This window comes from Thalia democratica, chromosome 3, assembly GCF_965202585.1.
Source record: "Thalia democratica chromosome 3, ktThaDemo2.hap1.1, whole genome shotgun sequence".
In the NCBI taxonomy this organism is placed as follows: Eukaryota; Metazoa; Chordata; class Thaliacea; order Salpida; family Salpidae; genus Thalia; species Thalia democratica.
This window is the reverse complement of record NC_139167.1, coordinates 53,193,120-53,208,722: the sequence shown is the minus strand read 5'-3', so window position 1 is coordinate 53,208,722 and position 15,603 is coordinate 53,193,120. Positions and strand designations below refer to the sequence as shown.

General features: G+C 27.0%; 1 protein-coding gene across 1 annotated transcript; it reads left to right on the top strand.

The window, feature by feature from the left end:
- Positions 1-14,155: 14,155 nt before the first annotated feature.
- On the top strand, positions 14,156-15,196 carry LOC145832402 (serine protease HTRA4-like). The gene has a single exon (XM_082939720.1). The coding sequence runs from the start codon at positions 14,156-14,158 to the stop codon at positions 15,194-15,196; it is 1,041 nt and encodes a 346-aa protein (XP_082795846.1).
- Positions 15,197-15,603: the final 407 nt, after the last annotated feature.

Sequence of the window (15,603 nt, the reverse complement as noted above, 5' to 3'; positions counted from 1 at the left end):
CTGAGACAGGTCCAAGAAATAAGAAAGAAAAACGTTCTGTTAAGTGCAAGTTTTTATGTTGCAGTGAAACTAGCTGTATAAAAAAAACTTGTAACTTAATACAGTAGGGATTTTTTCGTACAGTAGGGACGTCGATGAGGGATGCACATTAAGATGTACGCAATAAACCACAAAATAAACTAAATTCAAAATACTTTTTAAATTAAGATTTTTTATAAATGAATAAAATTAAAAGAACGAAGGCATAATATTAATGCTATCAATGCAAATTATAGCACAAGTATTTTTGAAAAAAAAAAGTATCAATAATAAAATAAACTAGAACAGATCGTAATTTAATTAAAAATAATTAAACCTTAGCTACTACTTGGTGTCTTGAAACCGTACGGTACGCATTTAAGGTAAATTTTTGCCAGGGTTCAAGATACGTGTACCTTAACGATGTCCCTACTGTATATGTTAAAAAACTGTCTTAACTTTTTGGTTAGTTTACTTGTTTCTACTTTTAATAAAATATTACCTTTAAAAGATAGTCGTTTTTACGCTTCATAATTTGCAGTTTTGAAAATTGCATAAGTTTACAATTTTTTGTATGAAAAAGGCATAAAATTTATTATGTTATTGTGAAATTGTCCACCGGAAAGTTATTCACTCAAATTAATGGAAATTTTTAGGATCTTTTTATCTCAAAGCATGTTTCTATTCAAAACAATTGGATTAAAAATACGCATATTATAACCCAGCAACAACATGTTATTTTAAATTAATATAACTCGTAAATATTTTTTAAACTTGATGGAAAAAATACTTATTTAAACTTTTTCCCTACACTAATAGTACTTTAGTATAAGCATAATAAACGTTTGTAAAAAAAGAGAATAAAAATAAAACAATATACTTATAAACTTATAATTACATTATATAGCAGTACAATCAAAAAAATAGTTTTACTCATAAGTGAATTGAATATTAGCATTATGTTATACATGCATAAAAAGTAATAGAAATAAATAAACACTCACAATGGTATGAGCAAAAATAACTATCTAATTTCTAAAAACTATCACTCCAGTATTAATTGTAGTACTATGGAAAAAGTTATACAAATATAATTAAAATTATTGAATTCAAATAGTAAATATAGTTGAGTTATTTCATATAAGTTACTGACCTGTAACCTGTTTGTATGTTCATCACACTTTTACTGTTTCCTTTAAAATGACCAATATAACTTTATTGGGACAATCAATCTGTTTTTTAAAATAAACAAGACTTAGTTTTCATAACAGTACATATTTCGTGCTTAACTCGTCAGTTGTTTACTAAGCAATTAAAAAAACATTTTAGTCTAGCTTACATAGTCAAAAGGTAATCAATGTCGTAGTAATAATAATTGAGCAAAGGGTAATTAACAGTACATAAGTACTTCTAATTACAATGAACTAAAAAATAAAAAAAACATACGTAACAACTTATAAAATGTATTCCCAACACGAAACCATGAGTTCCCCATTTGTCTTATATAACCATATGGAAAAAAAGGTGATCTTGAAGTAAAAGGTGACTTATTTCAGATATGTTGACGATTGTTTTGTGCAAGGAAAAGATGAGAAAGAGATTGATGAACTCTTTGGTGTTTTGAACAAAACATATTCATCAGTAACTTTACATCAAAAAAGAAAACAGCAATGAATTGGCTTTTCTCGACGTTTTAGTTACGACATAAGAACCAACTTTTGACATCGTTTTTTTTAAGGTAGAGAAATATCAGTAAACATTTTCTCATCTGTTTATAGAAAGAAAACTTTTACTTTAAACTATTTAAACTTTCATTAATTTTGTAGTATGAAATGAAAGACAAACTTGATAGGAACGCTCGGCCATCGAGCACATAAAATCTGTTCAAAAGAACTATTTTCTGATGAAATAAATCAGATAAAATTGATACTAAATAAAAATGGCTATCCACAAAGACTTATAAATAAAATTATTAATTTGCACCTTTAAGTTTAAACAAGTTAAAGCCACAGGACCGAAAAAATATACGATTACTTTATTATACCTTATGTCAACAAGAACTCAACAATAATAGAAAAAAAACATCAACAAATTAATAAGTTGTTCTTATCACTCAGCAAAACCGAAAGTTATTTTTTTATCCAGATCAATGATTAGACCTGGGGGCAAGATCCGATGTCAGAATATAAAAAAAAAGGTATGGTAGTTGACCAGTTTAAATGCTTCTGTGAAGAAAGTTATGTCGGTATGACTTCAAGGCAATTTGGTAGAATGATAAAATAACATATTCCAAAAAGTATTGATGAATTTTGGTTAACATGGTATACAATTGTTTAGTACTTAAAAATAATTTATTATTAAGAAAATTATGTAATCTATCAGTGTGTCAAATATAAAAACTAACTAGCATAAAAGATAAAAATTTTATTAACCAGTACGTTAAACCTTTCAAAAGCTGTTCTTTTTATCACTATCATTAATGAATGTTTTCTGCACACATAACGTTATGTAATATAAGTTATACAATAACTTGTTACAAGAAACATTTTTCTTAATGTAAATGTCTTCATCAACTTAAAAAAAAATCTGTTATAAAATACTGCTTTTAGAAAAATGGTTAAGTTTTATACTGCAAAGTAGATTATTTCTAATCATATTAGTGTGTAAGTGTAAAAATTTTTTAAAGTTTTAAAAAAACAAATAAAGAAATCACGTTAAGAAATAAAGGTCTTTCCGTTAAATTATTATTTTTAGGTATTAGCAATATAAAGATTAACAAATACAACTAAGTATATCTTAGTTTCTAAAAATTAATCCTTTAGAAAATTAAAAGTAATACTACTTTCTACATTAGTAGTCTTTTTTTTTTTGTATATAAAGCTTTAGCTCTGTCTCGGTGGATATATATAACTTTTAGGAATAAATAAAAATTTACCAAGGTTTACAAAACAAGATCAATGAATATTTTAAAGTCTTAAAAATTTTAGTCCGATAAAGCTATAAGTCCTTTACCTATTAGTAATGTTTTGGTTTATAACAACAACCTGTCGTTTTACAAGAACAGTCGAAATGAAAGTACAGCGGCCAATCGAAGCTTCTTTTTTAATTGAATATTACTGCTAAAGACCCACTATCCACTAACTAAGGTTGTACATTAGGGGAGGATATTTTTCTAGTCAGCAGAATATATTTACCAGAAAAATACTTATGCAGGGCGAGCTTATTAAAAGCTAAGTGTTTGCTGATCGCTAAAATTTGAAAATTTAAATTAGAAAGTTAATAATAAATTTCTTAAAAAAGTAAGTCGTATCGAAAGTATTGTTTAGTAAGCGTACTTGTAGTTTAAACGAGAACACTCAAAAGTGCTTGTTAAAGTTCTAAGATGAAAAACAAATAATAAGCTTAAGTAGTCCTTTTTTCGTCGCTGTAATGTTATGAAATTACTAAATGATAAAAACTTAAAGTAAAATAACTTCTTATTAGTGATGTACCGGACTCACTATCCGGCTCCGGGTCCGGCCGGATATTGCTATTTTTGTCTGATATCCGGATCCGGCCGGATTCTAAGTTGAAAAAAAAGTCCGGATCCGGTTCCGGCCGGATTCTAATTTGAAAAAAAAGTCCGGGTCCGGTTACGGCCGGATTCTAATTTGAAAAAAAAGTCCGGACCCGGATCTAGTTAGTAAAAGCATACTGAAAAGTATTTTTTCAAAAACAAACTCTAATTAAATTAATAAGAGTCATTTTCGTCAGTTAAAATTTAACACCTACCGTGATTGGCTCATTTTCTACACGTGACTAATTTAAGTTTTTTTACATTTAAACTAAGAAATAAATATTTCTGAAATGCAACTCTTTACATATGTTGTAAAGTTGAAAACTTTGGAATGAATACTTGCATTATTTATTGTTTAAAGTTGAGCTCAGAGAATATTTAGAATTATTACGGTTGAATGTACGAACCAAGGAGAATCATATGACGAAATGTCTCAAAATAAATACTGATGCAACAAAACATCATAACATGACAGGCAGTTTATATGTAAGCAGTTAGTTAGTTTGGTGTGTAGCTTGAAGCAACAAAATATCTTGAACGGTTTTATGAATTCTTATTGTAAGTAGTGTTTTGTTTTAAAAGTGAATATTTCAACAGGTGTTTAATTGTTTAAATATTTAAGCCAGGTTTATAGTTTAATAGTTTATTAAAAATATTCCAGTTTCTTGTTTACTAAAAGTTTTATTTAATTTTTAGTTTATTGTTTTAAGTCTTTTGATATAGATTTAAATAGCTACCAGTTTTTAAAGTGTTACCAAAGTAATTAATAATTTTGTATATGCTAGTATTTCTTGTTGTGTTTTATATAAAAGATTCATCACTCAAAACTGTCGTGTCTGATTATAGAAAGTAGTCTTAGTTAGAATTTGGTATTTGTTAGATATTAATTAAATAAGGTAGGATTTAATTATGATGGGTAGTACTAATAAGTTAAGTGTACCACAATCAGTCCACAACTTTACTACCAAATTGTCAACCTTTGCTAGCTGTTGAACTGATTATTAGATTAAAGTATTTTTTTCAGTTTTTAAAAACCTCATTCTGACTCAGGCTTGTTTATACTCACTCTAACTAGTTTTATTGACTTAAACAGTGGCAACCCTGATAGTTTGAAAATTTTTGGGATTTTTAGAAAATCTTGGACTGCCTCAGGCTAGTTTAGTTTTTTATAAAAACTCAGGCTAGTTTTCTTTTAGATTTTGAATGAGTTTGAGCTGATCCAGTTTTCAATATTTTGTAATTTTTAAGTGTATTTTGTTCAAGAACTTGATTTCAGATTTTTAATTGTAAATAACACCTAAATTTGTAAACCTTGTGGCTAGCTGTTTTACTTATTATTAGATTAAAGTTATTTTTTTTCACTATTTAAAAACCTCATTCTGACTCAGGCTAGTTTATTCTAGTGATGTACCGGACTCACTATCCGGGTCCAGCCGGATATTGCTATTTTTGTCTGTTATCCGGATCCGGCCGGATTCTAATTTGAAAAAAAAGTCCGGATCCGGTTCCGGCCGGACTCTAATTTGAAAAAAAAGTCCGGATCCGGTTCCGGCCGGATTCTAATTTGAAAAAAAAGTCCGGATCCGGGTCCGGCCGGACCCGAAATTGTGGGTCCGGTACATCACTACTTCTTATCAGCTTTAACAGAAAATGAAACTTAATATTACAAACAATTAAAATGAATCCTTAAACATGAGAAAGTAAAGGTTTGGTAATAAAATAGTTTATATTTTTTATGTTTTTCATTTTTCAATACACTCGTTACTAAATATTTTATGAATTAAACGAAAGAAAAATGAGTTTATTACAAAAAAATCTAAATTTTATGTCAATATTTTGACTTTTTGCTATCTATAATTATTTTTTGTAAAAGTCCTTTATAAGATATTTTTAGCTATTCTTATTTTAACTAAAACCTTCTATCAATGTATGTCGATTGCTTTACGTTTGTTAATAGAGATTTGAACAAAGCAAATTTGTTGGAGAAAATTTATTTTAATTAGCGCACGTTTTTTGTTCTTAAACTAGTAACTCAGTTCTACGGAACTCTAAAAAAATAAGTACTCCAAACAAAAGAAATCTTGTGTGTTTTGAGTATATAACTTTTAAAGAATATTGATTATTCAAAGTAGTTAGCTTTTATTACAAAAATACTAAATAAACGTAATTAAAAATATTTTCTCATTTAACTAAGCATCTGTGAACATTAGAAAAGTTTCTATTAACACTTCAGTGCACAGATACTTAACTGAAAACCACTGTCATATACTACATATAGTGTTATCCGCAAAAAAATACTAAACAAGCTGCTAGTACGGTAAGTTTCCTCTTCTTTACGCTCTTTAAACACACCCCAAAAGTGTGTACTCAAAAAGTCCTGGTCTAAAAGCTCTCACAGTTCAGTTTGGAAAGTAAACCAAGCCTGTATGTTTTGCGCGCCAAAAATTTACTTTTAAGTTTGCAGCACAAAAGCGCAAAGTTTTGGTTGGTGTGTGTTATGGAAGATCTGCTACACTATTGAACGAGGCTAATTACGCTAAAGAAAAGTGGGAAAAGTATGACAAATAAAAAAATCAAAAGTAATTTTATATGATCAGATTTTAAAATAAATTTATGTAGTGCTAAGTTTAAAAGTTATAAACTTTTACATTAAAGTACAGTTGACGACAAAAACAAAATTCTTACCATAGACAATGACTGCAGTGTAAAGTCTTCAAAGATAGATATACCAAGCCATTTTTTTCAAGACCAGCAACCATTGAAAGAAGAAGACATTTTATTAAATATATATAAACCAACGGATGTTGCTAAATCAAAAATAGTTTATTTAGCAGTAGTTTTGAAGAAGTTTACACTAATAATTTTGTTTTGGAAGGAAAAAAGTAGTCAGCAAAAATAAAAGCTACTGATTGTAAGAATAATAAAAAGCTAAATTTATATTTTAATAAATTTTAAAATAATTAAAAAACTTAATAACAATAACAGAAAAGCTAATATTACCGGTATGTTTGTTTTTTAAATGATCTACTTTAAAGTAAACTTCACTGTTTGTTATTTTCTTTTTTATATTTGTAATTAGACAATGGCCTAAGAAAAAGTATTTATTCATTTTTAAATCTTTAAAATGGCTATAAATTACACAGTTTATTATTTCAAAAAAAAAAAATAATAACGGTTAAAACAGCTATTTTATTCATTTTTAAATAATAAACTTTTTGCATATGAATTGCTCTGCAATATTATTTATTTTTGCTAGTTTTAGCTATTTTTTTAGATTTTTGTAGGTTTTACTTGTTTGTAGTTTTTTTTTACTGGTAGAGTTTTTATAAGTAAAACTTTTCATGTACAACTTCACATTTTAAACATAACATTTTTCGGCCGAAAAGTGCATAATCAACAAAATATTACTGAACTTGCTACTTAAATATATTGAGTTTAATTACTATCAAATAAAAATCTGACTAGTAAAAATATCAAAAAATTACATACCGTACCGTACAATCATAGTAATGCTTGTTAACTTATTTCTAACCTATTAAACTAATGAAATTTAAATTATTTAAAAACATATAAGCGCTTTCGTTAGATGCTAACAAAATTAAAAACAAAATTTCTAGTCCTAAAAAATAAAAATTGTATTACATGTTTAAAATACTCCGTTTTTAGTTTTTAAAACTGTTATATTTAATTGCTTTTACTAAGTACGTTTTCAAGCTAAAGTGGTTAAAATTTAGCAAAATGGTAGTTTTGATAACAATAAGTTTCAAAATGTTTAGTCTTTATTTTAGATTATACACTTAATTTATTATTTATGTTTTAATAAAAACATTATGTTTTTTTTTTAGTTCTTGTTTCAAACTTATTACTTCTTTTGGCTTAAAAGTTTAGTAACAGACAGTTAAAATTCACGGACACTATCTACAAGTATAGCAATAATACTTTTTTATTTTTTCATTTATTTAAAACTCGAAATTTCTTTCGTTTTCAAGTATCAATTAATGCTTAATATAGAAGATATTTGTAAATATAACAAAAAATTGTTTGATATATTTTTTAAGCAGAAGTGCCACTGAGATAGTGTGTATATCGGCAAAACGTTCCAGAGACTTCATATTAGAAGATACCAACATAATTCAAAATCCCTTAGAAGTTGGATAGACACGGGTTTTAATAAACCATCTAATAGGTCATCGTTGTGTGCTGTAAGTACACATATCAAACAATTATGATTATGCAAAAAATTATAGTGATAGTCATTTTTCAACTTTAAAAAAAGCACGTATGATTATCAAATAAGCGTTTTAGAATCTTTATCGATAAAACATTTAAACCTAATTTATGCAAGCAACAGTACGTTTATAAATCTAATCTTTATAAGTTGTTATAAATGTTGTTTTTGCTTATTTTATTTTACTTATTGTTTGTTTAGCTTCTTTTTTTTTTTGTATGCATGATTATGTTAGTTAAATTAATCACTAACTTATAATTTTAAAACTTTAAACTGTTAATCTATTTCTAATAAACTTTGCTTAGTTTTATTAATTGAGTATTTTCTGATGAAACTGCTTACTTATTCAACATTTATTTCAAAATTAGTTGATAATAAAAGTAGTTGATATAGGTTAGCTGAAATATAGTTCACTTGTTTACTCAACAAAAATGTTTTAGAATGAACCCTGTCTCAAAATTTTGTGTAAAACAGACACTTGAAAAACTTTAACAAACATTTTTTGTTATATTTGCAGATATCTAGTATATTTACCTTTGGTTAATACTTGAAAACTAAATAAGTTCTGAGTTTGAAATATATTTAATAATAAACAAGTTTTATTGTTATACTTGTAGATAGTGTTCGTAAATATTAACTTCTGTTTAAACTTTAAAGCAAAAAGAAGTTATAAGTTTGAAACAAGAACTAAAGGACAAAAAGTTCTTATTCAAAACATAAATAACAAATTAAGTGTATAATTTGATGTCAAGATTGCTTATTTTTTAACAATTTAATTTTCCTGTAAAAATTTTGCTTACTTTATATTAGCATTAACAAATAGTTTTTAAAACATTATATAAAACAAATAATATAAGTTAACTGTCAATTTAATAAAAGTTTTAAATGTCACTTTATTGATGTCGTAGTCGAGTAATTGAAATTAAATGGTCAGATTTTGTAAACAAGGGGCGCGTATAGACTGTTTTAGAGCCCGTGCGACCTCGAACAAAGATAAAAAGGCTAAAAAGGAAGTTTTAATCATTCAATTCAAAGTATTTTTATCAAAAATTTTGCTTACTTTATTAAATTTATTTACGCTTTCTTTTAAAAATTTTAAAATCTTGAATAAAGGAATATCAATAAATGCTTTGAGAACCATAAGCAATAATAACAAGCAAAAATTTAATTATGTCGTAAAATAATGTTAGTATTCAAAAATGACAGAAATTTGGCAGAGTATTTTGTTAAAGAAAAAGATAAGTGGACGAAAATAAAACATAATGAACTTTTGATAAGGTTTAATTCGTTATTTTGTGTAAAAATGTTCAAATGTAATGCATAAAAGTTTTTCGCTTTTTAATAAAGATTATTTTTTGATTGAAATTGTTTTAATAATCGTAGAATACTTTTTAAAAACTAATTTTGACTTACTTCGAAATACTTAAATAGTGTTTAAATTTGCCTGTAACTAATTGGCACAAACTAATTTTAACACTGTAAAATACTTCTTCTTTGTTTGATTCTAGCATCTTGAAATGTATATAATAATGTTTTAGCTTTATTTTATTTCTTTAAATAAAACTTTATTAAGTTTTTCTAGGTCAACTCTATCAACATTTCTTTTTTGTATTTTCCCCTTTATTCTCTTTGAATAGTTGTTTATAAACTTTAAAGTTTGCTACTACACTATGTAAAGTCGTTAGGTTAAAAAGATAACAACATTTTAAAACTCATTCTTATCAAAACTACCGTTTTGCTAATTTTTTTACCTCAAAAGCTTGAAAATATAAACTACACTTAGTTAAGGCAATTAAATATTATAGAAAGCAAAACTAAAAAGAGATTATTTTAAACATGTAATACAATTTTTTTTTTCAGGACTTTATTATACTTGTTTGCTCAAAAAAAATGTTTTTGATTGAATCTTGTCTCAAGCTTTTGTTTAATATATGTAGTGCTAAAATGTTATTTGAAATAATATATTTTGTAGTATGAACAAGTTTTAGAAAATAGTAAATTAAAGCTAACAATATTTCCTAAATTAATACAGCTATTTTTATTATACTAACAATTTAAAAAAAAAGACAAAACTTAAGAAACAGATTTAAAAATTTAGTTATACATATGTGACTAGAAAACGTTATTAATAGTTTAAAATAAGTTTTCAAAATAGTAACTTACATTACATTCTAAATAATAAATGCTTTAACATTATATAGACACTTATGTTATTTTCTAAAGTATTTTATAAATAGGCACTATAAAAAGTTTTCTAACTTTGATAGAAAAAGTTTTAGTGCTTCATTTTGAAAAGATTAGACACGCCCCTGCGAATTGATTTAGGTCTTACTTGCGAAAACGAATTTCCTTCTGACAAATCAAAGCCGTTTTTTATCAAGTTTTATTAAAAGTAGCTATTTAAAACTTTTTATAGATATTAATTTAAGATTAAATGCTTGAACAACAAACTTGATCCTAATTTTATGAATAATTCCGTTTCCAATAGATCACTACTTAAGATTCTAAGTTTAAGAACCTTTACCTTTTTAAGGTAATCATCATATTTCTATACTATAGCATCTAGTACTAGTTTTACGGGGACTCGTTCAAAACCTACCCTACCCGCGATCAAAATCCAACCGCGTTTAAAATTCACCTGATCAAAATCCACCCATTCAAATTCAAGAAACGCTTACCGATCGAGGGTAAGGGTTAGGGTAACAGTGATAGTCAAAAATAATTAAAAAAATAAAATAGGTGCAAAAAATATATAAAGTAAATTAATAATTAAAGAACAAGAAAAAAAATTAGTTGGATTTTGAACGCGGTTTGATTTTGATAGTATACCAGTTTTACGCTATACTTTGACTTTGGCATTGGCACTTAACAATTTTAAAAAGTCCCTTAAACAAAACAGTTTTAGTTGATCAGCAATACACAATAAACAAATTATTTATGTGAAAAGCCAAAGGTAGTCCTTATAAAGTTAAAATATACCTTTTTGAAACCAAAATGTACAAAAAAATACTAAAGCTCAAATACAAAAATAAGTTACAGACACTACAAAATAGATCAACAGTTTAACCATATGGGCAACAAAAGTTAGCTACCATCAGTCTCTCTTAAGCTACAAACTATTTAATTTTTTAATGCACAAATTTCAAGCCATCCCTTGAAACTATACAAAAATTTGGATTAATATTTAATATTTTAATATAACTCATAAGCAGGTTTCAATCACAAAGTTAATTTGTTTTAACATATGATATGTTACAAATATTTTTTCATAATGGAATAACATCAGACTCACTCTTCCCTTTACAATGATAAACATTTTTTGAAGGTCAAGCAAGCAATTTTTCATTACCTTTAATTCTACCTCCCTCCTTGAAACTAACATTAAACTAACCAAAAAAATAAATAATTTATTTTACTAAAAAACCCTTGGTGAAACATCACTTGGCAAACACTCACAAAGTTATAATCACTATAAATACTATAAACCACAAAGTATGGGAAAAAACAAGGAAGTTCAAATCTAAAAGCAAGTATCTACCTGCAATAAAATAAAAAACACATCAACAATCTAATCATGTGATCACTACCACCAGTGTGAACTCAGAATCAGCTCTTGTGTAACAGTAATTTTTAAGCTTTTTTGTGATACTATTTCAGGCTGACTTAGGCCAGTCCTTAAAGTTGGTCTAATTTAATTTTTGTTACATGATAAATTGATACACATAATTTTTAACCTTAAGTTTAATTTTCTACTTAAAAGAAACAAAAAATTTCTTATTTCAAAATCCTGGAAGAAATTTATTAAAACCAGTGGCCACTGTTTTTACATGAAAGTTTAAAATTAATATTATAAAAAGTTTTTAAGCTTATATAATGCCAGTGGTGGTAATTTTACTGTTAAGTTTTTAAAGAATACAGATTATCCTGTTATTAGTTAACTTATTAATCAGGCATGTCACTAAAGTTAGTACCCAAAACTGTTTAACAATAAGTGAAATAACACCCAAGTTTTAGTAGGTTCTGAAACACTTCCAAGAAACTACTAACAAGTGTCACTTTAATAAAATATATATTTTATTTTGTTATCAAACTTATTTAAAGTTTTTTTACAGTATGTTTTAAATATTTTTAAAACTTAAAAACATTTTTTTTTTTCTTAAACTTAATTTAAGACTAGAACAAACAGAAAAACTTCTACTTATTAAAACCTTAAAGAAAAACCTTTGGCAACCCTGTACTGTAATAATAATTAAAGTATGTGAAAAGTACACTGCTATTGTTTGATAAAAGAAATATAGTTTGTGCTGTTTTTATTTCGATAAGAGCAAGCTCTTTGACTGTGTGGATAGAAAGGTTTTGTTAAACAAGTTAAAAAATATTGGAGTATATTGGAAAATGCTTAAATTGTTTAAATTATACTCAACTAAAAAGTATTGGAATATATTGAAAAATGCTTAAATTGTTTAAATTATACTCAACTAAAAAAATTTTTGTTAAATTTAGTTCATATGTATTAAACTGATAGTATACAAAATTATTAAAATAATTTTATTTACATAACAGCACTAGATTTAAAGTCTTTAACTTTGCAAATAACATGTTATATATTACATTAAAACATATATATTTAATACCTTAATTCAGAACTAGATAACGTATCAAAAACTAAATACATAGCAACAAGATTGCATGTTCATTTATTTAAATAAAGTCTGTTTTTGGAAAAACATAATTTTACATTTTAAGATAGGTAAATTGTTTATTAAAATGTTAAAGGGTTATAAATACTTTTATATTACATAAGATAGTATTCTTAATTTGTCAAAATTCATAGAAAGTTTAAAAACAATTTTAAATTTTTTCATGACTTCAAGAATATATTCTAAATTTTGGAGTATTTTTAAAAGGTTTTTTTTATAGCTTTGTGTTTATAATTACATAACTACTCACTTCTCATTTCTTGTTTATTATTGAGATGGACGATGCAATATTTGTAAAGAAAATTAAAAAAGCTCAAAACAGTATTTCCCTGATATCCATGTAGCTCCACTTTGTATATAAACAGGGTTGCAATACACTCAGGATAACTTGGATAGTTTCTTTTTTTTTTAATCTCCAAATAAATCAGGCTAGTTTAAAAATTTTTGAATAAACTCAGGATGACTCAGAACAGGTAAGTTATTTAAAAAAAACTCAGGTATTGAAATCTCATGCCAACTCTTTTCTATATTTTGAATGAAATTTAGTTTTAATATTTTGTAAAAGAACTTGATTTTTATTGATTTTCAAAAGTTAAAAAAAATTCTCAAGGATTTAAAAAACTCAAGATGACTCTAGACAGTTCAAAATGACTACAATTTTTTTACTCAAAGATTGGCAACCCAAGTATAGAGTACTTTAATTTAACCAAAAGAAATCATCTAATTTAAAGTGTATATTTTAACAAAAAAAATTATTCTGTGCTTATAATGAAACTAAACTTCTTGTATTTGAATTAAGAAAAAAAATCCTTAGGCTTTATTTTACCTAATAAATTCAAAACACCTTTTGAAATAAATTAATACTGACATGTATAAATATTTTGAAACTTATATGTTACCCTATAAAAATGGAATAGTATACAAAACAACAGATTTTATTGCTACTCAAACAGTAATAAATCTTTTCAATTATGTTTCCAAAGTAACCAGTTTCAAACATATTGAACACAATGTTCTTTTCTTTTATTATATAACAACTAATTTTTATCAAAGTTTAAGTATTGTTTCATACTATAGTTTTTTTTCATCTATAAAAACCCCAAATAAAACTTTAGATTTTGATTTATATCTTACTTAATATTTAACAATTAATATTAAAAAAGCAATACATCAGTTGCCACACATTTTAGTTTGAAGTTTTTCTAAGCATTTCTAAAAGTTCATTTAGCCTTATACTACTTTTTTTTGTTAAACTAAGGATAGTTTTTATTTAAAGTTTAGTATTTCATTTTTTATTGTTGAAATATTATTTAAATTCTTTTTAGACTTATACAAGTTGTTCCATTAAATTTTTGCTAATTAAATGTTATAAAAGTAAAATTTTCTATCTGCTCAACAAATATAATCAAATTGTTTTAGTTTTTCAATTTTTTATTGTAAATAATTAATTCGTTAGTTGTGAAAAATAGTTCTATAGCTACAAATATGTTTCTCTCTCAATCAAGCTTTGGCTTAAAGAAAGAAACTAAAATTTCACATTATTGTCTAACAATAACAGTTTTAATTTTTGATTTAAATAATTGAGTTAAGTTTATTAGATTTATCAGGACAGTAACAAGTTTATATAGTCAAGGTCATCTTGCTAAACAAAAAATGAATACAACCAGTAGATTTGTACTCCCACTGAAAACTCTCATATGTTCATTTATTGTTTGGAAGCTAAAGAACAAAAGAGCTCCTTGCATGGCGGCGGCAGCCCATAAAGACAAAAGGGAGTTTAACTTCATAGCGGATGTCTTAGAAGGAGTCTTGCCTGCGGTGGTCAACATCAAAGGCATGTCGCAGAAATCAGCAGGGAGCTCCCTTGTGACCACCGGCTCTGGGTTTTTGGTTGCAGAGGACGGGCTGATTGTGACAGCAGCAAGCCTGGTTGGAAAGCATGACAAGTTTGTGGTCAGAATGAATGATGGGAGCGACCACGAGGGTAGGGTGGTGCATGTGCAAGGCTCTTCAGACCTGGCTGCCATCAAGATCAATGGGACAAACTTCAAGACAGTCAAGCTGAACAAGGCAGGAAGCACTTTGGTCGGAGACTGGGTGATGGCGGTAGGAAGTCCGCTGTCATTGAGAGACTCTGTCACCCACGGAGTGCTCAGCAATGTTAACAGGCTGAGCAAGGACATCAAGGCCAAGAACTCAACTGTGGGTTACTACATACAAACGGACGCGATTATAAACAATGGCAACTCGGGTGGCCCGCTGGTGAACTTGTCAGGTGAAGTTGTTGGGATGAACGCTTTGGTAGCTTCTGCTGGCGTTGGCTTTGCAGTGCCTTCAGAGTACGTTCTGAAGTTTGTGGAGCAGGTCACCAGCAAGCAGGGGGTTTTGGAAAAGCGCAGGCACATTGGGTTGAGGGTCCTCAAACTGACAAAGAACATTGCTGGGCAGCTTGAACAAATGTACAAGTGCAGTGAAACTCCAGCAGAAGGGCTTTACGTTGACAGTGTTACTGACAGCTCACCAGCATTAAAAGCAGGGTTGAGGCAAAAAGATGTGATTGTTGAAGTGAATGGGGAGCCAGCAAGGTCTACGCAAGACATAAGTAAGGCTTTGTTGCTCAATGAAAAGGTTGTTTTGACAGTTTTAAGAAATAAGCAAACAATTACAGTTGAAGTAAAATCTGAGCTAGTTTAAATTAGGCTTAAAAAAAGCCATAATCATTTTTGTTTTACCTAGCTTTAGTTTTTTTGATATTTTAAGTTATTTTTTTATTTTCAGCTGGTCTATAAACTAGTTGTGCAGTTGCTGTAAAAATTTAGTTATTATTTAGAAATCTTACAGAAAAAAACTAATTTAAACAAAAGACATATTTACTTTTAAATATATTTTTTTAAACTTTTATATGTTTACTAGCAGTTCCATGAGTATAAAGTAGATGAATAAATTTTTTAAACATTTTGAATTAAAATAGATGAATTCCAGATACTTTGAAAGTAATTTTTTTTAAATAGCAATGATATTTAGAAAATTTTAAAATCTAACTTTATTTTGTTAGTACTAAGCTAGATTTTCAAAATAAAGTTTTCATTTAATGTTGAATG

Excerpts from the sequence above, each read along its gene's own strand:
- LOC145832402 (XM_082939720.1), top strand. The coding sequence starts at position 14,156 with ATGAATACAACCAGTAGATTTGTACTCCCACTGAAAACTCTCATATGT.